At 40.7% G+C, this 24,261-nt stretch overlaps 1 protein-coding gene across 3 annotated transcripts in view; it reads right to left on the bottom strand.

Annotated features, from left to right (window-relative positions):
• Positions 1 to 5,545: 5,545 nt before the first annotated feature.
• The window catches only part of SCP2 (sterol carrier protein 2), a 156,313-nt gene continuing 137,597 nt past the window's right edge, over positions 5,546 to 24,261 (bottom strand). For 2 of the 3 annotated variants that reach the window (XM_060089817.1, XM_060089819.1), the window contains 2 exons: positions 9,515 to 9,594; positions 5,546 to 6,381 (listed from right to left, as the gene is read on the bottom strand). In XM_060089817.1, coding sequence (XP_059945800.1) covers positions 6,286 to 6,381; positions 9,515 to 9,594 — 176 coding nt within the window. In that variant the 3' untranslated portion in view covers positions 5,546 to 6,285. The other variant, XM_060089818.1, reaches the window with a different exon arrangement.

The raw sequence follows: 24,261 nt of genomic DNA, 5'->3' as shown, positions 1-24,261 counted from the left end.
TGTTCTTACCAAGAACTAAAGAGCTGTTTGTTTGCAGCAGTCTCCAGATAGATATTAATACTGGACCTTTCCAGTAGATTTTGTAACTCTCTATTGAGAAAAACTCTAAAATTTGGCCAGACATGGCTGTGGTTCCTGATAGCACATAAATCTTTCAGGGCCCTCATTAGCTGTTTAGTAGTATACCCAAAGTTCCTAATTCACATCAGTGTGGTCTCTAAACAAACTCAATCCCAGAGTAAGTCTCTAAACAAACTCAATCCCACAGAGTAAGTTACCCAGAGGTACAATCTGGCTGATTACCCTTTTTTCCCCCAGTCAATAAAATCAAGCAACTTCTTTGTGTTCAAAAAGCAGCCATGCCATGGACAGCTAGAACTGTAATCTTTGGATGAAATGCAAACCTTCTGAAAGTCTACATAATCCTATATTTCACTCAGTTACAGAGACTATTAAATTTTAATGAATCTTGAGAAAAATGTAAGATGACAGTCAACGAGGAATGCAAATTGTCCCCAATCCTGAAGTTAGCTGATTATCTGAACTCAAAGGATTATCACAAAATGTTCCAATGAATAAATTCCTTCATGTTAAAAAAATTTCTCAAATAACATTAGGCACCATCTATTGAGTACGTGACACTTTACAGCTACAATTGCTAATCCTCACAACCAGCAAGGTAGGCATTATTATTCTCTTTTTACAGAGTGAGAAACAGGCTCAGAGTCATTATCAGCTCAAGGAAGGTCCCAATGTTTAAGTGCCAGAGCTAGGACCAAAACCCTCATCTGATAGGCCCCAAGTTTTCCCACTATACCAGGCTGCTCTAAATGTATTATTTTCTCTAACTGCTAAAGTTTCAGAAGATAAAGTGGTTACTTACAGGATTTAACTTCATGTTTCTTTTTTCTAGGGTGACACAGATGAAGAAAACAGAAGGAGTTTATGTTTATATGTAACTGAACCTTTTACAAGGTATATTACAATTTTAAAAGAACTTTAATGGATTGTTGTCTACTCCTCATTTGTCTGAGAAACCTTTGCTGATGCTTACTTTGGTAGACATGGTATTAATACTAGAGACCAAGGTGAATAACAGTTTCTGCCCTCAAGGTGTTCACAGTCTAATGAGACTATTTTTAAAAATATGAACAGTGTCCCCCTTGTGCAGAGGAAGAAACTAAAGTCTGACGAAGCTTAAAGCCTTGTCCTAACTTAGCTTCCAGGAGGCAGACAGGACCTGATCTGAGATTCTTCTGATCCCACCTCAGTGACTCCTCCGTCACCTCCACACTCAACTTCCTAATCATGTGCTCCATTTACTGTTCTTCTACATATGCAACAAGGATTACAGAAACCTGAGATTTTTAATTCATTTGGACAAGTACAGCAAGAAGACTAATGATTTTAATGTACCCAGAACCAACTAGGCCACTTTGTTTTTTACAAACATGTAATAAAACAACAAATAAACTGACTTTTCTGATTACTTCAGGCTGCTTCAATCTTAAATTGAAAGACTATTCTGAGAAGCTGCAAATATTTTCAAAGAAATAGCAAGATAGCACTTCCCTGGTGGTGCAGTGGTTAAGAATCTGCCTGCCAGTGCAGGGGACACGGGTTCGAGCCCTGGTCTGGGAAGGTCCCACATGCCGCGGAGAAACTAAGACCGTGCACCACAACTACTGAGCCTGTCCTCTAGAGCCCGCGGGTCACAACTACTGATCCCACGTGCCACAACTACTGAAGCCTGCATGCCTAGAGCCCGTGCTCTGCAACAAGAGAAGCCACCGCAATGAGAAGCCCACGCACTGCAACAAAGAGTAGCCCCCGCTCACCGCAACTACAGAAAGCCTGCATGCAGCAACGAAGACCCAACACAACCAAAAATAAATAAATAAAATTGATTCTTAAAAAAAAAAAATAGCAAGATAAGTCCGGCTAAAGAGGAATTTTTAATGTTCTCCTTCAACATCGGGGCAACAGAAGGTCACTGTCATAGAGAATGCATTGCTATGATGAGGTTCCTATCTTCAGAAAAGCCCCCTGTGAATATGAAATTGTTATTCAGCTTATCTCATTCATTCACTTTATGACAGTAAGCCAAGACTTTGCACCGGGGGTATCAAAATGGACGCATGAAATGCAGTCCCTGCCCTTAAGGAGCTCTCTGTTCAGTAGGAGACAGAAACATATTACTACAAAGGAATGATTACGTAGTGTTTGTTTTTTTGTTTTGTGTGTGTGTGTGTGGCAAAGAGGGACAACTTCCTGAAAGCTAAGGCATGAAAAGGATGAAAAGGAACTTGCCAAGTGGATAAGGTGGCAGGCAGCAGGGAGAGAATGGTGAGGGTGGGCACAGAGAACAGCATGTGCAAGATGACCTAATCTAGAACTAAAAGTATTAGCTAATGTGCTTGCTCTGTACTAATCACTTGGAAACTGAACATATCACTACCAAATGGAACTTTTCTGTTCTTGTGTTTTGTAGCTCTTCATGAAACCAATTCCAATCCAGCACTGAAAGTGATTTTGTAGTAATCACCAATGACTTCCATGTTGACAAATTTAATCCAGTAGACACTTTTCAGACATCATCCTAACTGACCTCACAAGCAGCACAGGACACAGTTGACCACTGCCACTTTTAGGCTGTATCTTTTCTCAGGAAAATTTCCTCCACCTCTTTAGTCCTTCGTCCTCATACCCCTCGCCAGATCCTCCTCCTCTACCTGATCTCTAACAGCTGGAGTTCCTCAAGGCGTACTCTAATCCCCCTTCTTCCCTCCCCAGGTAACACCATCCATTCCTGTGGCTTTAACTACCACCCATATGCTCAGGACTTCCAAAAGTGCATCTGTAAGCTGACCCCGCCTCTGAGCTCCAGTCTTGTAAATGCAGCTGCCTCCTTGATATCTCCACCTGGAAATCTTTTCAGGCATCTCAAAGTTAACAAGTTCAAAAGTGGAGCTTATTATTTCAACCACTCTCCCTAAAACCTGCTGTCCCCTCCTCATTCCAGTCATGACCCACCATTCACCTGGCCAGTCACTGGAAGCCACTCTTGCCCCTATATCCAGTCACCAAGTTCTGTCAGCTCTACCTCTGCCTAATTTCCACATCTAAGTCCACCACTGACACCCTAGTCCAGGACACCATCTTCTTGCACCTTCCATTCTTCAGCCCTGTACTCCCAGTACATTCTCCACACAGCAGCTACAGTGACAGTTTAAATTATTTCATTCCCCTGCCTAGAGCCCTTCTGTGATGGTCATCAGTTCCTTCAGAAATAATCCAACTCCATTCTCTTCTTCTGATACATGGTAAGATTGTGAAGTTAGGTGAGGCACGTGACTTTCTTTGGACAATGAAATGGGAGCAGTGCTCCAGACAGAAGCGCTCCATTAGCCTGGGTACTAGACTTAGGATATGAAGGTGAAGTGGATATGCAGCATGAGTGAGAAAGAAACACAGGTAAAGCTACACCTTCAACAGCTCCCAAATGCACTAAGAATGAAATACAAATTCCTTACCTACCGTAATGAACAGATTCCAGTATAACCGGCTCCTGTGTATCTATCCAGCCTCATCTTGGGCCTGTCCTTCTGGGTCATTATATTCCACTCACATTGGCCCTCTTGCAATTTCTAGAACAAGCCAGGTGTCTTTCCCCCTTTCCTGCATGGTTCTTTGCATGGTTCATTCCTCAACCTATAGATCTCAGCTTATATATTACCTCCTCAGAGATGTCTCCCTTAACCACTGTATCATAGTGAGTCAAAGTCACTATGACTCTCCATGACAGCACTCTGACCATCTCCTGCACGGCACATCAGTCTGTAATAATTATTCATCTCTTTGATTTGACTGAGGAGCTCACTGCTGTCTCCAGTGCTTAGCATTACCCTCAATATGGTACCCAATATGTGATAGGCACTTAAGAAATATTTGTTCAGTGAATGAACAAATGAGAAAAAGACTCAAAAAGTGGGACATAAAAAAAAAAAAAAACACACTACAGACATCTTATCACATATCACAGAGGCAAAAGGTGGGAGAGGAAGGGAACTCACATTTCCAGTAAGGGACTAAGAATGACTATGATGTACACCTAACACTAATTTAGGTACTTTACAGATGTTACCTCTCTAGATTCTCAATAATCCTAGGAGGTCAATATTATTCCAGATCAGGCAACTGAGGCTCAACCTGCGCAAGTAGCAAAACCAGTAACAGTATCAGTTTTAACCCAGACCTGTTAACCTCCTTCCTCCAAACCATGATGCTTCCCTAGAAATTAAACTGCTACTATATTTTTATCATTAAGTACTTTTCTATTATACATATAAATTGTATTTCTATACATTTATATATGTATTTATAATTGTATTTATATACATCCCTACCCCAAGAACAAGTTTTTGTTTTTCTTTTGTTTTTTTCAGGTTCATCCTAAAGCCTAAAACAAACATCTCCTGCTATCTGGGACAAGTGAAGGCAGAAAAATGCAGCAAATCCAAACTACAAATACATCAGACATTTTGTTGGAACTTTTTTCTTGAAGTCTTTTTCCTTCTCAGAGTAAAAAGCCTCTATGATTAGGAAGTCTGTGTTCTGAACTGATTTTATGGGACTTGAGATCAACTTATACTGCCTTAATTTACCATCTTGTCCCATCCTCAAATGCTGTTCTGCTGGTCACAGAACATGCAAAGCTAAATGGCCTAGGGGGATCGGATCCACAGTCCTAATTTGATTAGTAGAGGCTCCAAACATCTAAACAAGCAAAATGAAACCACCTGGCTTTTTATCTCTGACCACCTTTGGGTGAAGTAAACGTGTTCACAGCAGAAAGGTGGGACCTGGATAACTCCCAAACAGTTCTACTGGGCTCTGAGTAGACTCACAGGATTATCAAAACAGAAGGGACCTTAAAGACCATCTTAAATGCTCTCTTTTAACAGGTTAGCAAACAGGCTAGCAAACAGTTAGCAAACAAGCTAGCAGACAGTTACTTATTTGCCTAAGAAAAACAAGACTCCTGGCTCCTAGTCAAGTGCTCCTTCCACTGCAACACAGCACCTCCCTAATCAAGAGCTAGTGATTGATTATGCCAAAGTAACCAGTAGATAGTAGTCTAGATAACACAGACTGTAAATCCCCCATATTTCTCTTACTCTCCATCATTTAGAAAACCCTGAACAAAAAGAACATATACAATAAAAACAAAGGAGATGAGGAAGAGCTGTTTTAATTTTCTATTAAACATTCTTCCAAAAACATTATTTTACCCCATATCTTACTGAGTTATTAGAAATAACGTTAGCATTAGAAAAACTAGGAAGGTAAAAGTAGGGAAAACACATCACATGCCAAAGTCTGATATGAAATTTACCTTTAAAAAAAAGGAATAAAAAGCAATATTCCTTTAAATTGAATAAAAAAGAAACTAGGAAGGTAAACTGAATGTGGCTTGTTAAACTAAACATATGAAAAGGGAAAATTATAACAAGGAAGGAGAGTTTTACAAATTAAATTAATACGAGATTATAATTTGAAAACTGTGCATCTCAAAGCAAACTTTATTTGTTCAATTATTTTTAACAACAGTGTTTTATGATTCTAATACACTGATTTTTTTCCAAGAAGGAAACTCACTTAAAAATATTTTTGTTTTAAAAAATAGGCCTGTGTTCAGCTATATATTTTTTCTCCCAAGCTTTGATCATATTTCTTTGATTTGGGAAGAAAATACTGTTTTGCTGGCATGAAATGCAAAACTGTAAAGATTTTTTCAAAAAAAATCCCAGTACAGAATTTTAAAAATTATCAATGGAAAACAGATTAAGGTCATTAAGTGCACAACACTAATTACTGGCCAGCTACTGGTATTCTGTTTCTTCCCTAGTTCTCCCAAGGAAAACTTAAATTGAATCTTCAGCAGAATAATCCTCAAATATACTTTATAAGCAAAATGAGAGCTTTTGTTTACATAGTTTTTGGATTTTGCTATTCCTAATTTTATTCTAAAACTCAATTTTACCCCAAACCATAATTACCATATTAACTTTGTAATGCACAGTTGTATGCAATTCAGCAAAGCAGTAGTACACCATCAGGTTCTATTCACCCAGAGCTTAGGAAAAACAGGATTGGTCACACCCATTTAAAAACAAATAAGCTATTTGCCAATGTGTAGTTTCAATCTAACTTCTGACAATGAAATATATGGATATATATCTATATATCTCATCTTGATTTTCAAAGGTAGGCAAAGAGAGTTCTTCACAGCTTAGCTTTGCCTGGCTGAAGCTGAAGATTTTGTAACTTCAGAGCCAGCCCCATGTTGCCAGTGATTTTCAATTTACCTTGAAAGAAGGCCTGTGAGGAAGAAGAAAGAAAATTTATCATTTGGTGTTTTTTGTTTTGAGACCGCTGATATTTCTAGACTATCCAGCCCTGAGATGATTTATTTATCCAGGTCTCTTAAACTTTCTTCAAAATATGAAACTTGGCTTTCAGGAATAGATTCAGAACCAGAGTCTTCAAAAGGACGAATCTGTAAAAGTCATGCTTTACACAGAGCCGTCAAAAGGCACATCTTTCCCAAATGTGTTCTCTTAAAAATTGAGTCTGCCTTTACCTGCCTTCCTCAAAGGTGGTACATTTTCCTAATATTAGGCAGAGTGGATTCATACTAGACCGATTTTGTTTAAAAACATTACACATTTGTTCAGTGGGTCTGCTAGCAGGGAGAAAAAGCACATGCATAACACGCTTATGAACTCTTGGGATTCAATACAATGCAGATGAAATGTGACCATTTTTCTCCCTTTTTTGGTCTACATGATAAAGATTTATTCCCTACAGAGGGAGGCCAGGCAGACTGCTGAGACTGAGGTGTCTGTGTTAATCTTTGGCTCAATAAGAAGAATCAAACCAATCCCAAGTGCAGAGCCACAGTTTGTTCCATTTAACAACTGCCTGGGATTAGATCACATGATGTTTGCTAAATTTATCATGTAACAAAATCCCAGGAAAACTTTAAAGAAATAGAAAAATTGGGAACATAGCATTATTTCCCTGCTACGATCTCGGTCTTTCAACTCAATTCTTAAAATAAGGAAAAGCTACAGGAAAAGTCCTGGTAGTCTTAGTTTCCTAACAAGTATATTCGTTAAGAAGTGAGGGGCTCTTCTGCCTCATCCATAGGAAATCTCAGAGCTCTGCTTTCTCTACACCTTCTGGTGAGGGTGACTAATTCCTTTTTTTTTTCTCCTCTGTCTGGACAAACTAAATATTTCTTTCTATATGGCACACAGCCTTCTGTCTGATGACTTTAAGGTCAGGTGTCTCAGAACACAATATATTTAACATATGTCCTTTAAAAATATGGACCAGTAGTACCTAGAAGAGAAACTCACCATATTTCCCTTTTCTTAATTAAAAGAGGAAATGACTTTTCATTTAATAATTATTATAGGGAAAAATGAGTCTTCACTTTTTAGAGAATCCGAACATAAGAGTCATTTAAATCTGGCCCCTAAGGCGTTCTTCATGTGCTTCCTGCTGGAGATCACATTGCTTTGTTTCAACTGCAGCCAAACACTGAAATTATAATTTCCACTGCATTTAATGGTTTCCAGTCAAGTCTTCTACTGAGCATAAGGGAAGGCCATTAGCACATTAACAGAAACATCTCCTATTTTTATCTTTAATTCCTTTGGGTGCTAACAGGTGTTCAGGAAGAGTAAGCTGACACTTCACTCCCCAAAATGGGTGGTAAACAGATAAACTGAGAGAACGAGGGCAGCTGAGTGTGAAGCCTGACCACACTGCCAAGGAAGTGCATGGTGTGCACCGTGGAATAAGCAGCGGTAGGTGGGAAGGAGGACGTCGGCCAGCTCCGAGATTGGTGGCCTCTGTTCTGTCCAGACTTTTGGAGAGGGCGCAGTGGGTGGAAATGTCAATGTCAATGGTGTGTATTCAGTTGAAACATCACAGATGCAAGTCTCTCACTTGTTGACACATCAGCTGAAATATGCTTAGTTGCTTAGAAAAAGCATTTTTAAAAGGAATACGAGTAGGAGTCAGATTTTGTTGTTTTATCCAATCTTTCAAATTACGAGGGTACCACAGGAACAAGACCTAAAACAAATCAGGCTGACGCAACAACAAAAAAATAAGGTTACGGTGGAAAGCAGCATTTTAGCTTCCTTTGTGTTATCTATGGATAATGTATACCAAGTCTGTTCAACACTGTACAACTAAAGAGTATAAGACCCTTGACAATCTGAGGGCCTGGAAAATCTATACAAGGCATAAATACATCTTAGACAAATGCAAATTAATTGTGAAAACCCAAAAGCACAAGGCATCATGCTAAGTTCTGGAGACACAAAGATGATCAAGATGTGCTTTGTTCCCTTGAGATACACACAATCTAATAGGGAAGAGATAGGCACATTATGACTAGTATAATGAGACAAGTGCCAGGCTAGCAGTCCAGTAAGTGGCCCAGAAGAGGGACTGACTACAGCTCCCCAACAATGTGGTAGGAGGTCTTTGGACATAACATCTAAGTTCATTTTGAAAGGCAAGGAGTTTGTCAAGGAAGGACAGCTCAGGCAAAGAAAAAGAGCACGGGCAAAGACACGAAATGTACAAGATCATGCCTTTGTTCACACCCGTCCCTCCTTCTATCTGATGGCTCCTACTCTCCATCTGTGCACTGCTAACTCCTAATCACTCCCAGGACTCAGCCAAGCATTGTTTCCTCTGTGAAGCCTTCTCTGATGGCCCGGGAAGATGTGGCTTCTCCTTCCTCCACCCTCCCTGACCACAAGTAAGGCGGGGCACCTTGGATATTTGGCTGCACTTACTCTTAAGTTTTTTTTTAAAATTAATTTATTTTTGGCTGCATTGGGTCTTTGTTGTTGTGTGCAGGCTTTCTCTAGCTGCGGTGAGCAGGGGTTACTCTTCGTCGCGGTGCGTGGGCTTTTCATTGCGGTGTCTTCTCTTATTGCAGAGCACGGGCTTTAGGCATGCGGGCTTCAGTAGCTGTGGTGCATGGGCTCAGTAGCTGTGGCTCATGGGCTCTAGAGTGCAGGCTCAGTAGTTGTGGCGCACGGGCTTAGTTGCTCCACAGCATGTGGGATCTTCCTGGACCAGGGCTCAAACCCGTGTCCCCTGCATTGGCAGGCAGATTCTTAACGACTGCACCACCAGGGAGGCCCTGCACTTACTCTTTTGCAGACCTGTCTTGTACCAAATTGTGGACGCCCTGAGCATGGGAACTATTTCTTCTACATCTGGACATTTCCAGCACACAGGGCATTGTCTGGCACATCATTAGCTTCACAACTGTTTGTCATTTGTTAAGTGAACATTTGGGGAACGCTGAGTTTTGTGGGTTTGACCACTTTTCACTTTATGGGATGAGGTTGAGGTAGGTGATGAAGTGAAACGGGCTAAAACCCACCTAAGAAAAGGATATAAGCGCCATCATACTTACTGACTGAGGATTCATTTTACCAGTCATCAAAGCCAGTAAGTCCGAGTCAGCCATTGTAATTGTGCAGTCGGCCTTCTTATCTAAAACAGAGACATGCAGAAGGAAGGAGAAAAGGGGAGTGTTCAGTTTCATGTATACATTTTAGTCAAAAGCCACTGACTGCAACAGAATCACATCCAGAATTAGTGTGGGCAAATGGGCACTCACATACACTCTATGGCAGCCTGGTGAAATGTGACATAAATCACAAGCAACCTCAATATTTAACAAGAGGGAATTTATTAAATAAATCATGGTATATTCATATAATGAGATACAATGCAGTCATTAGATGATGTGGATCTACATTTTATTGACCTGGAAAGATATTTATGTTATACTCTTCGTGATACTGTTATATAAGCCAGTTACAAAACAAACTGTAAGAATGGACCCAAGTTTTGCTTAAAAACAGATATTCAATTATGTATGTATAGGAAAAACATTTGTAAACTTGGAGACCAATATATTAATAATAGCTACTGTGGCACACAGACTCTAAGGTGACCCCTGTGATCCCTGCCTTCTGGTATTCATGCCTTTGTATAATCCCCTACTCTCGAGTGTGGGCAGGACCTGTGACTTGCTTCTAGCCTGCAGAATGTGGCAAAGGTGATGGGCTGTCATTCCTGTGTTCTGTTACACTGTATAAGACTCTGTCTTGCTGGCTCTCTCTCACTCTCCTGCTGGCCTTGAATAAGCTAGCTGCTATACTGTGAACTGCTTACTGCACATGCAGAGGGCTACATGGCAGGGTACTGACCTTTAGGAGCTGAGGGCAGACTCTGACCAATAACCAGTAAAAAACTAAAGCTATCATTCTCACAGCTACAAGGAAATTAATTCTGCCAGCAACATCAGTGAACTTGGACACGAACCACTTCCCCAGTCAAGTCTCTAGATGAGAACTCAGCCCTGGCCAACACCCTGACCATGGCCTGTGACACCCTATGCAGAGGACCCAGCTAAGCTGTCCTCAGCCAACTTACCCATGGAAGCTGTGAGGTAATAAATAAATGTGTGCATTTTTTTAAACCACTAAGTTTGTGGTAATTTGTTAGAAGATGAATAGTTATCTAGATCAGGGGTTAAACTTTTTCTGTAAAGGATCAGACACTAAATATTTTAGGCTTTGCAGGCCACTAGGTCTCTACTGCAACTACTCAACTCTGCACCTGTAGCACAAGAGCAGCCATAGAGAATACATAAACAAATGAATGTAGCTGTATTCCAATAAAACTATTTTCAAAACAGGTAGCAGACCAAGAGGGATAAGATATTTGCAACTCACAGATCTAACAGAGAATTTGTATCCAGAAAATATAAAAAACTCCTATCACTCAATTAGAAAAGGTTAGATAGTTCAATACAAAAGTGGGCAAATAACATAAACAGGCACATACAAAAGATCTCCAAATGGTCAAAAAAAGCACATGAAACAGTGTTCAATTCCATCAGTCATCAGGAAAATGCAAATTAAAAGTACAGTTGAGATACTACAACATACCTACTGGAATGAATGGCTTAAAAAAACCCCCAGAAGATAATACCCAGTGCTGGTGAGGATGAGGAGCAACTAACAGGTCAGAACAATGCTGGAGGGAACTGTAAAACGGTACAGCCACTTTAGACAACAGTCTGGACATTTCTTAGAAAGCTAAACATACACATGCCATATGACCTACCAATCCCATTCTTAGGTGTTTACCGAAGAGAAATGAAAACATAAATCCACACAAAAACCTGTATGTGGATGCTCATAGTGGCTTTATTCAAATTGCCAAAAGCTGAAAAAAACCAAATATACTCCAGCTGGTGAATGGATAAACTACTCAGCAACAAAAAGGAACAAACTACTGATAATACATGAAAGAAGCAGGCTCAAAAAGCTGCATACTGTATGATTCCATTTGCAGTTTATGACATTCTGGAAAAAGTGAAACCACAGGGACAGAAATCAGATCAGGGGTTGCCAGGGCCTGAGGGTGACAGAAGGGGTTTGACTACAAAAGGACATGAGGACATTTTTTTTTTTAATTAAGGGTACTTTAATCTATCTATCTATTTATTTTTGGCTGTGTTGGGTCTTTGTTTCTGTGCAAGGGCTTCCTCTAGTTGTGGCAAGCGGGGGCCACTCTTCATCGTGGTGCATGGGCCTCTCACTATCACGGCCTCTCTTGTTGCGGAGCACAGGCTCCAGACGCGCAGGCTCAGTAGTTGTGGCTCACAGGCCTAGTTGCTCCGCGGCATGTGGGATCCTCCTAGACCAGGGCGCGAACCCGCACCCCCGGAACTAGCAGGCAGACCCTCAACCACTGAGCCACCAGGGAAGCCCTGACATTTTTTGGAAACATTCTGTATCTTGATTTTTGGTAGTGGCTATACAACTGTATGCATTTGTCTAAATTCACAGAATTGTACATCTAAAAAAGGTAGACTTTACTGTATGTAAATTATACCTCAATGGACCTGACTTAAAAAAAATAAAAAACTGACATTACCAAGTACTGTCAAAAATGTGGAGCAAATGAAACTCTCATATAATATGGAAGAGACTGTAAAATAGTATATCCATATAAAAAAACTGGCTATATGGTAGCTCATGACTTAGTATTTCTACCCTGGTTATATGCCAAATGGAAATAAGTACATGTGTCCACTAAAAGACACATATGAGAATGTTCATAACACCTTTATTCATAAGGCCACAAAATGGAAAACTGCAAAGATACAGCAACCATGAACTGAATAAATAAATTCTGGTGTATTCACATAGTAAAAATGAACTACTGCTACATGCAACAATATAATAAATCTTACAATGCTGAGTGAAAGAAGCCACATCTAAAAGAGTAAATATTGTATGGTTCCATCTATATGAATTTCCAAAATAAATAATATCAACCTATGGTGACAGAATTTGGAATAGTGGCTCCTTTTGGGAGTGGATAGTGATGGGAGGTAGTGTCAGGGAGGTTTCTACAGTGCTGGCAACATTATGCATCTTGATCTGGGAGAAGTATTCATTTGTTAACATTTATCAGGCTGTACACTACAGATTCATGCCCTTTCTTACAGGCTAGACTTCAGAAAACTTTTACACAAACAAAACCAAAAAAAACAGGTGGCGGGATGAATTTGGCCCACAGGTCATAATTTGTCAACCCCTGATATAGATGGTAGGATTATAGGAGAGTAATGTTTTCATTTTGTTTCTCTATCTTTCCCAATTTTTTTTGCACTTAAGTATGTATTACTATATAAAAACAAAGTTTTAAAAATATTAATTTTTTTATTGGAGTATAGTTGCTTTATAATGTTGTGTTAGTTTCTGCTGTACAACAAAGTGAATCAGCCATATGTATGCATATATCCCCTCCCCCACCCCCCATCCCACCCATCTAGGTCATCACAAAGCACCGAGCTAGTTAACTATTTTACACATGGTAGCATATATATGTCAATCCTAATCTCCCACCCTCCCCATCTCCCCGGTGTCTGCATGTCCGTTCTCTTCGTCTGCGTCTCTATTCCTGCCCTGCAAATAGGTTTAAAATATTAATTTTAGTAGTATAACCAAAGTATAATGCAAAAAAGGCTGTGCCACAAAGACTAATATCTTATTGCTAAATCAGCAATGTCTACCTTGGACAAGTGCAAAAGGAAAAATTCACCAAGAAATCAAAATTTTCAGTAGTCAGTGTTTCAGGCAATCAATATAACAATAGTATTCTAATAGTACTACTACCACTAATAGTAATAATGTCAAATTATGGCCCCAAAGTTAGATAATCTGTGCCTTAATAAAAAAAAATAGGTGTTGCTATGGTCTGAATGTTTGCATCCCCCGCAAAACTTGTATTTTGAAATCCTAATGCCTGATGTGATGGTATTGGTAGGGAGGGCCTTTGGAAGGTCATGAGGGTAGAGCCCTTATGAATGGGATTAATGCCTTATAAAGAGGCTCCAGAGAGACTCCTAGCTCCTTCCATGATATAAGCCCACAGCAAGAAGGCACTGGCTATGAACCAGGAAGAGGGCCCTCACCAAACGGGACCATACTGATGCCTTTATCTCGGACTTCCAGCCACCAGAGCTGTGAGAAGTAAATTTCTGTTGTTTATAAGCTACCCAGACTGTGGTATGTTCGATATAGCAGCCCAAATGGCCTAAGATGGGGGTAAACTATGAAAGTACAGCATGCCTATATTATTAAGTAACGAAAACAAGATTGACAATTAAAGTTTTTATTATATGTCTTAGAATGCAGGGATAGCCCATAAAAAGACTGTGATTCAATAGCCACTCCATCTTTGCCTGTAACAAAATTTTCTCTTATTACTTGAAAAAAGGTCTGAAGTCTTAAAAATTAAGGTATTTACAACCTAGAAAATCCAGTTCTCTTGTAGATATATAACATCAAAGAGCAGGGAGAAAAGAAGCTAGCAAATTGAGATAACTGGACTTGATGCATAGTTGGATTAGATCCTAATATGCCAAAAAAAGGACTCATAGTCAATAAAAAGGTGACTTTAGGAAATAAATGCTGCTGCTGCTGTTACTATATCAGCATTTACTGAGCTCTCACTATGCCGATTACTTCACATACCTGGACTCATACAATAACCCTATGAGGGTCAGAGAGGTCAAACAACTTGCCCAAGGTCACACAGCTACTAAGTGGCTGAGCTAGGTATGAAAGCAGATTCCTGCTGCCAAAGCCCACACTCCCAACTCCTAAGCTCTATGGCTTCCCCCTGTTATAGGAAGAATACAAACATTCAACAGCTCAGTTTTTTTTTTTTTTTGCAGTTATGGCCTCATAACCTGTTATGGCCTCTCCCATTGCGGAGCACAGGCTCCGGATGCACAGGCTCAGCGGCCATGGCTCACAGGCCTAGCCGTCCCGTGGCATGTGGGATCTTCCTGGACTGGGGCACGAACCCATGTCCCCTGCATCGGCAGGCGGACTCTCAACCACTGCGCCACCAGGGAAGCCCCAACAGCTCAGTTTTAATTGAGCCTTCACCAATTCACCTGCATCTGATGTATCCCAGATGCTTTCTCAGCTCCCCTAGTCCTTTTGAGGAGTCACAGACAATTCCAATGTGTTTACGCAAAATTCATGTTTAATATATGGGTTGGGGAGGAAGCAATGATTTACTGAGCACTTACCATGCTAGGGGCTTTACATACCTTATATCTCATTTAATCCCCACAACAGCTCCATGGATAGACATTATTCTCACTATTTTCTAGATGAGACAACTGGACTCAGGGAAGGTTTATACCTAGTAAGTGACAGAGCCAAGGTCTGAACCCAGGTTTCGGTATCTCCAAAGGCTATGCTCTTTCCCCTGTACCTTGGGGATGAGAGACTCTGAGGCTTTCTGTATCATGTTCCCCATTAAGGGGCAGGGTTGAGAACTCAAACAGGTGCTGAGAGGGAAGAATATACGAATGAAAGAATAATATATTGTGTTAAATTAATTAAAGTTGGCTTCCTGGAGATATGCAAGTCATTTCAAAGGAGAAGAGGGAGGGGCGGAATTCATGGAGAAACACCAGGCAGCAAGAAAAGATTATGGAAAAATGCACAAAGCCTAAAAGTCCTTGATATAACCATCTGTATCATTACCAAACTCTTAGAATATAAGCAAATGAAATACATTTGAGTAAATCTTACTTTGTTAACAGAAAGTAAACCTCTCAATAGTATGGACGTGTCAAAAGATCTAGCAATTCTCTTTAAGATGCCAGTTCAAACTAGGACAGGTTATTAATGCTTTAACATAGCTGATCTCTAACAAATGGTCATTTGTTGGCTGATGTAAAAGGAGCTGGCAATTTCCCACGGTAGCTTTTACTGGTAAGTCCATATTTCAACGCCACTCCTGGCTGCCAGCAAATATCAGTTTCAGCAGAAATTCAGGGTAAAATCCCTTCAGGTATGGAATGGGGCACCTAATGTGGGGAGAGCTCGCTGCCAGAGTCCATATGCAGAGAGCAAGGTTTTTCTGAAAATTTGCCATATGTTTCCATAAGCATATAATCTTTCAAAACAAACAAACAATAACAACAAAACGGGAAAATTTTTCTTCAAAAATCTCCTTGGGGGCAGAGTCAAGATGGAGGAGTAGGAGGGCGTGGAGTTTGCGTCTCCTCACAACTAGGGCACCTACCAGGCACCGGTGGGGAACCACGGGCACCTAAGGGGACAGGAGGAACCCCGGATGACCAGGTGGGACGTGGCGGGGAGGAGAAGTGGAGGTGGGATGGGACCGGCACCCCTGAGAGATGGCTGGGGGAGGGGAGGGGTTCTCACACCTGAAGGAGCCCATCCACAGTGAGGGGAGCAACGGGGATGGGGAGAGACCCTTGAGAGGCCAGAGGATCGGAAGGGAAGGCAGCCAGCGTTTCCCCCACCCACTTGGGCCCTGGGCAGCCTACTGAGGTCCCGGGCATGATCCTCTGCCCTCCCAGATCCCCTCTGGCCGCCCGAGTCCTGAGGGCGTGGGTGGGGAGTAGAGGCCAGACGGGACCGGTGCACTGAGGGGTGGCTGGGGAAGGGTGGGGTTTCCACACTCGGGAGTGGCCCACTCACAGTGAGGGGATCAGCAGGGACCGGGAGGATGGGAAGGGAACTAGGCCAGCGTTTCCCCCACTCACTCGGGCCCCTGGGAGCCTACTGAGGTCCTAGGCCAGATCCTCTGCCCTCCGAGGCCTCCTCTGCTGCACTGGGACTAAACCCCGCCCCTGCACTCCCACCCAGGGCCTTACCTCTGAACTCCGCTGTCCGAGGCCCCCTCCAGCCATGCTACCTTTTCCTGTCTCGTGGATCCTGAGCATAGGCCTCACCCAGACCTAAGCTCTACCCCCAACAGCCAAGGCCTTTTCTGGCCTTTTTTCTTTTTTCCTTCGGGGCGGGGGGGCGTTGTGGTTGTGTTTTACCTTGTTGCTGTTGTTTCACTTATATATTTATTTTTTCTAACTTTTTAAAATTTTTCTAATTTTATTTTATTTTTTATTCTTTGTTATTGTACTGCTCCTTTTTTTTTCTTTTGCTGTGCCGTGCACCTTAAGGGATCTTGGTTCCCAGGCCAGAGGTCAGCCCTGAGCTCCTGTGGTGGGAGCGCTGTGTCCAAACCACTGGACTAACAGAGAACCTCAGAACTCAGGGAATATTAATAGGAGTGAGATCTCCCGGAGGTCCTCATCTCGGCACCAAGACCCAGCTCTATCCAACTGCAAAAACTCCAGCACTGGACGCCTCAGGTCAAACAACCAGTAAGACAGGAACACAGCCCCACTGATCAAAAAAATGACATGACAAGAAAATGTTACAGATGAAAGAGTAAGGTAAAAACCTACAAGATCAAATAACTGAAGAGGAAATAGGCAACCTACCTGAAAAAAGAATTCAGAGTACTGATAGGAAAGATGATCCAGGGGCTTCCCTGGTGGTGCAGTGGCTAGGAATCCGCCTGCCAATGCAGGGGACACAGGTTCATATGCTGTGGAGCAACTAAGCCCATGTGCCACAACAAATGAGCCTGCGCTCTGGAGCCCGTGACCCACAACTACTGAGCCCATGTGCTACTACTGAAGTTCACGTGCCTAGAGCCGGTGCTCCACAACAAGAGAAGCCACCACAATGAGAAGTCTGCGCGCCACAACGAAGAACAGCCCCCGCTCACTGTAATTAGAGAAAGCCCGTGCATAGCAGTGAAGACGCGATGCAGCCAAAAATAAATAAACTTATTAATTAAAAAAAAGATGATCCAAAATCTCAGAAATAGGATGGAGGCACAAATCCAGAAAATACAAGAAATGTTAACAAAGACCTAGAAGAACTAAAGAACAAACAAACAGTGATGAACAACACAATAACTGAAATGAAAAATACACTAGAAGCAATCAATAGCAGAAAAACTGAGGCAGAAGAACAAAGAAGTGAGCTGGAAGACAAAATGGTGGAAATAACTGCCGAGGAGAAGAATAAAGAAAAAAGAATGAAAAGAATTGAGGACAGTCTCAGAGACCTCTGGGACAACATTAAATGCACCAACATTCGAATTATAGGGGTCCCAGGAGAAGAACAGAAAGAGAAAGGGTCTGAGAAAACATTTGAAGAGATTATAGTTGAAAACTTCCCTAACTTGGGCAAGGAAACAGCCACCCAAGTCCAGGAAGCACAGAAAGTCCCATACAGGATAAATCCCAGGAGAAACACACCAAGAAACATATTAATCAAACTAACAAAAATTAAATTCAAAAAACAAAAAAAACTTAAAACCAGCAACGGAAAAGCAAAAAATAACGTACAAGGGAATCCCCATAAGGGTATCAGTTGATTTTTCAGCAGAAACTCTGCAGGCCAGAAGGGAGTGGCAGGATATATTTAAAGTGATGAAAGGGAAAAACCTACAACCAAGATTACTCTATCCAGCAAGGATCTCATTCAGATTTGATGGTGAAATCAAAATCTTTATAGACAAGCAAAAGCTAAGACAATTCAGCACCAGCAAACCAGCTTTAGAACAAATGCTAAAGGAACTTCTCTAGGTGGGAAACACAAGAGAAGAAAAAGACCTACAAAAACAAACCCAAAACAATTAAGAAAATGGTAATAGGAACATACATATCGATACTTACCTTAAATGTAAATGGATTAAATGCTCCAACCAAAAGACACAAGGCTCGTTGAATGGATACAAAACAAGACCCGTATATATGCTGTCTACAAGAAACCACTTCAGACCTAGGGACACATACAGACTGAAAGTGAGGGGATGGAAAAAGATATTCCATGCAAATCGAAATCAAAAGAAAGATGGAGGAGCAATACTCATATCAGATAAAATAGACTTTAAAATAAAGACTGTTAAAGAGATAAGGAATGACCCTACATAATGATCAAGGGATCAATCCAAGAAGAAAGTATAACAACTATAAATGTTTATGCACCCAACATAGGAGCACATCTATACATAAGGCAAATGTTAACAGCCATAAAAGGGGAAATCAAGAGTAACACAATAATAGTGGGGGACTTTAACACCCCAATTACAACAATGGACAGATCATCCAAAATGAAAATAAATAAGGAAACACAGGCTTTAAATGATGCAACAGACCAGATAGATTTAATTGCTATTTGTAGGACATTCCACCCAAAAGTGGCAGAATACACTTTCTTCTCAAGTGCACACGGAACATTCTCCAGGATAGATCACAACTTGGGTCACAAATCAAGCCTTGGAAAATTTAAGAAAATTGAAATCATATCAAACATCTTTTCTGACCACAACACTATGATATTAGAAATCAATTACAGGAAAAAAAAACCTGTAAAAAACACAAGCACATGGAGGTTAAACACTGCACTGCTAAATAACCAAGAGATCACTGAATAAATCAAAGAGGAAATTAAAAAATACATAGAAACAAATGACAATGAAAACATGGCAACCCAAAACCTATGGGATGCAGCTAAAGCAGTTCTAAGAGGGAAGTTTATAGCAATTCATTCTCACCTCCAGAAACAAGAAAAATCTCAAACAAACAATCTAACCCCACACTTAAAACAACTAGAGAAAGAAGAACAAAGAAAACCCAAAGTTAGTAGAAGGAAAGAAATCATAAGGATCAAAGCAGAAATAAATGAAATAGAAACAAAGCAAACAATAGCAAAGATCAATAAAACTCAAAGTTGGTTCTTTGAGAATATAAAAATAAATTTGATAAAACTTTAGCCAGACTCATCAAGTAAAAAAGGGAGCAGACTCAAATCAATAAAATTAGAAATGAAAGAGGAGAAATTACAACTGACACCACAGAAATACAAAGGATCATAAGAGACTATTGCAATGACGACTGTATGCCATTAAAATGGACAACCTGGAAGAAATGGACAAATTCTTGGAAAGATAAAACTCTCCAAGACTGAACCAGAAGGAATTAGAAAATATAAACAGACCAATCACAAGTAATGAAATTGAAATTATAACTAAAGACATTCCAACAAACAAAAGTCCAGGACCAGATGGTTTCAGAGGTGAAATCTATCAAACATTTAAGAGAAGAGCTAACACCTATCTTTCCCAAACTCTTCCAAAAAGCTGCAGAGGAAGGAACGCTCCCAAACTCATTCTACGAGGCCACCATCACCCTGAAACCAAAACCAGACAAAGATACTACAAAAAAAGAAAATTAGGGCTTCCCTGGTGGCGCAGTGGTTGAGAGTCCGCCTGCTGATTCAGGGGACACGGGTTCGTGCCCTGGTCCAGGAAGATCCCACATGCCGCGGAGCGGCTGGGCCCATGAGCCATGGCCACTGTGCCTGCGCATCCGGAGCCAGTGCTCCGCAACGGGAGAGGCCACAACAGTGAGAGGCCCGCATACCGCAAAAAAAAAAAAAAAAAAAAAGAAAGAAAATTAAAGACCAAGATCACTGATGAATATAGATGCAAAAATCCTCAACAAATACTAGGAAACAGAATTCAACAACACATTAAAAGGATCATACACCATGATCAGGTGGGATTTATCCCAAGGATGCAAGGATTCTTCAATATACACAAATCAATCAATGTGATACACCACATTAACAAATTGAAGAATAAAAACCATATGATCATCAATAGATGCAGAAAAAGCTTTTGACAAAATTCAACACCCATTTATGATAAAAACTCTCCAGAAAGTGGGCATAGAGGGAAACCACCTCAATGTAATAAAGGCCATATATGACAAACCCACAGCAAACATCATTCTCAATGGTGAAAAACTGAAAGCATTTCCTCTATCAGAAACACGACAAGGATGTCCACTCTCACCACTCTTATTCAACATAGTATTGGAAGTCCTACCATAGCAATCAGAGAAAAAAAAAGAAATAAAAGGAATACAAAAATGGAAGAGAAGAAGTAAAATTGTCACTGTTTGCAGATGACATGATACTACACATAGAAAATTCTAAAGATGCCACCAGAAAACTACTAGTACTAATCAATGAATGTGGTAAAGTTGCAGGATACAAAAGTAATGCACAGAAATCTCTTGCATTCCTATACACTAACAACAGAAGAGCAGAAAGAGAAATTAAGGAAACAATCCCATTTACCATCGCAACAAAAAGAATAAAATACCTAGGAATAAATCTACCTAAGAGACAAAAAACCTGTACTCAGAAAACTATAAAACACTGATGATAGAAATCAAAGATGACACAAACAGATGGAGAAATATACCATGTTCTTGGATTAGAAGAGTCAATATTGTGAAAATGGCTATACTCCCCAAAGCAATCTACAGATGCAGTGCAATCCCTATCAAATTACCAATGGCATTTTTCACAGAACAAGAACAAAAAATTTTACAATTTGTATGGAAACACAAAAGACCCCAAATAGCCAAAGCAATCTTGAGAAAGAAAAACAGAGCTGTAGGAATCAGGCTCCCCAACTTCAGACTATACTACAAAGCTACAGTAATCAAGACAATATGGTACTGGCACAAAAAACAGAAATATAGATCAATGGTACTGGATAGAAAGCCCAGAGATAAACCCATGCACCTATGGTTACCTAATATATGACAAAGGAGGCAAGAATATACAATGGAGAAAAGACAGCCTCTTCAATAAGTGGTGCTGGGAAAACTGGACGGCTACATGTAAAAGAATGAAATTAGAACACTCCCTAACAACATACCCGAAAATAAACTCAAAATGGATTAAAGACCTAAATGTAAGACCAAACACTACAAAACTCTTAGATGAAAACACAGGAAAAACCCTCTTTGACATAAATCACAGGAAGATCTTTTTTGACCCACCTCCTAGAATAACAAAAATGAAGACAAAAATAAGCAAATGGAACCTAAATTAAACTTAAAAGCTTTTGTGCATCAAAGGAAAACATAAGACGAAAAGACAGCCCTCAGAATGGGAGAAAATATTTGCAAATGATGCAACGGACAAAGGATTAAACTCCAAAATGTACAAACAACTCATGCAGCTCAATATCAAGAAAACAAACAAGCCAATCAAAAAATGGGCAGAAGACCTAAACATACATTTTTCCAAAGAAGACATACAGATGACCAAGAGGCACATGAAAAGATACTCAACATCACTAATTATTAGAGAAATTCAAATCAAAACTACAATGAGATATCACCTCACACTGGTCAGAATAGCCATCATCAAAAAATCTACAAACAATAAATGCTGGAGAGGGTGTGGAGAAAAGGGAACCCTCTTGCACTGTTGGTGGGAATGTAAATTGATACAGCCACTGTGGAGAACAGTATGGAGGTTCCTTAAAAAACTAAAAATAGAACTACCATATGACCCATCAATCCCACCACTGCACATATACCCTTAGAAAACCATAATTCAAGAAGTCACATGTGGGCTTCCCCAGTGGTGCAGTGGTTAAGAATCCACCTGCCAATGCAGGGGTAACAGGTTCGAGCCCTAGTCCGGGAAGATCCCACATGCTGCGGAGCAACTAAGCCTGTGCACCACAATTACTGAGCCTGAGCTCTAGAGCCCATGAGCCACAACTACTGAGCCCGTATGCCACAAATACTGAAGCCCACGCGCCTAGAGCCCGTGCTCCACAACGAGAAGCCACCACAAAGAGAAGCCCACGCACCACAACGGAGAGTAGCCACCGCTCGCCACAACTACAGAAAAAGCCCACGTGCAGCAATGAAGACCCAACACTGCCAAAAAAATAAAATAAGTTTTAAAAAAAAGTTACATTAAAAACAAAAGACATGGGCTTCCCTGGTGGCGCAGTGGTTGAGAGTCCGCCTGCCAATTCAGGGGACACGGGTTCGTGCCCCGGTCCGGGAAGATCCCACATGCCGCAGAGCGGCTAGGCCCATGAGCCATGGCTGCTGAGCCTGAGCGTCTGGAGCCTGTGCTCCGCAAAGGGAGAGGCCACAACAGTGAGAGGCCCGCGTACCACAAAAAAAAAAAAAAAAAAAAAAGTCACATGTACCCCAATGTTCATTGCAGCACTATTTACAACAGCCAGGACATGGAAGCAACCTAAATGTCCATCAACAGATAAATGGATAAAGAAGATGTTGTACGTATATATAATGGAATATAACTCAACCATAAAAAGGAACAAAACTGGGTCATTTGTAGAGATGTGGATGGACCTAGAGTCAGTCATACAGGGTGAAGTCACAAAGAGAAAAACAAATATCGTATATTAACACATATATGTGGAATCTAGAAAAATGGTACAGATGAACATATTTGCAGGACAGGAATAGAGACGCAGACATATCGAGAACAAACATGTGGACACAGGGGGGTAAAGGGAGGGTGGGATGAATTGGCAGATTAGGTTTGACATAAATACACTACCATGTATAAAAGGGATAGCTAGTGGGAACCTGCTGTATAGCACAGGGAGCTCAGCCTGATATCCTGTGATGACCTAGGTGGGTGGGAAGTCCAAGAGGGAGGGGATATATTTATATATATAGGTGATTCACTTCATTGTACAGCAGAAACTAACACAACATTGTAAAGCAATTATACTCCAATAAAAATAAAAATTAAAGAAAAATAAAAACTTAAAAAAAATCACCTTGACATCTGTCTAGACATGTCAATATATAATCCTGAAGTAACCATTAACATTCAGTCATTTTAAAAAATTGGCATTATTTCCCCAAAGTTCTTTTTATTTCTAAAAGCTAGAATCTAGATGAAGCATTTAGTTTTTCTTCGTACATCATGTTAGATGGCAGCTCACAGAATGTAAACATAGTTATTTTTCTGCCCACTCATTTTGAGAAAAAAAAATGCTGCCCACACCAGATGCCCTTACTACCACTCAGCTTTTCCTTCATTAATCTCTAGTTGATTCCTTATTCAACAGCACATATAACACTGCTCTTAACATCTTCTCCTTTCTCCAAGCTCTAAACTCTATTCCAGGGTCTCTGACAAACCCCTCTGTACCTCAAAATGCCCCTGAATATTTGTCTACCCCCTCTTAGAGGAAGAAGTATCCATCCCTCCTTGCTAAGGCTAACCCTCCTTCCACCTGTGCTCCTGATGTCATTCTCTCCTCCAGGACCTTCCTCAGTAATGTAGCAATAATGAACTCTACCATCTTTGATAGATCTCCTTCTCCTTCACAGCTTCCAAGTACCATCAACTTCACCCCAAACACCCCTAGCAACTACCATGTAACAACATCCTTTTTTCTCCCTGCCAACACTCGGCTATCCTTTTTGCTTACTTAGATGGTGGTGCCATCCATCCTCCTAGTTGCTCTCTCTGCTTCTGATTTCTTCATTTCTAATTCATCAGGTTGAATACACCAGCTTCATCCTCTAAAACACAGCTCTGACTTTCACTTTTCTACTCAAAAAGATTTAAGGGATTGATTATATATAAAATCGTTTTCAAAGTTCATAGTATAGCCCTCTAAAAAGCTAGTTCCTATCCATCCCATCTCTTAATCGCACCAGGCTCTCTCCGAGAGAAACATAACATACAACATAGCTACCACTTACTGAGCATCATTCATTCATTCTGCTGTTCATTATTTATTTATTTATTTTACTGAAGGCCTACCATGTATCAGGTACTATTCTAGGCACTGTGAATGCAGCAGTGAACCTAAGAGGCAAAAAGCTCTGCCTTCATGCAGCTTACAACTCAAGTGGGG

This window comes from Mesoplodon densirostris, chromosome 2 (assembly GCF_025265405.1).
Source record: "Mesoplodon densirostris isolate mMesDen1 chromosome 2, mMesDen1 primary haplotype, whole genome shotgun sequence".
Taxonomy (NCBI): Eukaryota; Metazoa; Chordata; class Mammalia; order Artiodactyla; family Ziphiidae; genus Mesoplodon; species Mesoplodon densirostris.
This window is presented reverse-complemented; position numbering and strand designations above follow the sequence as displayed.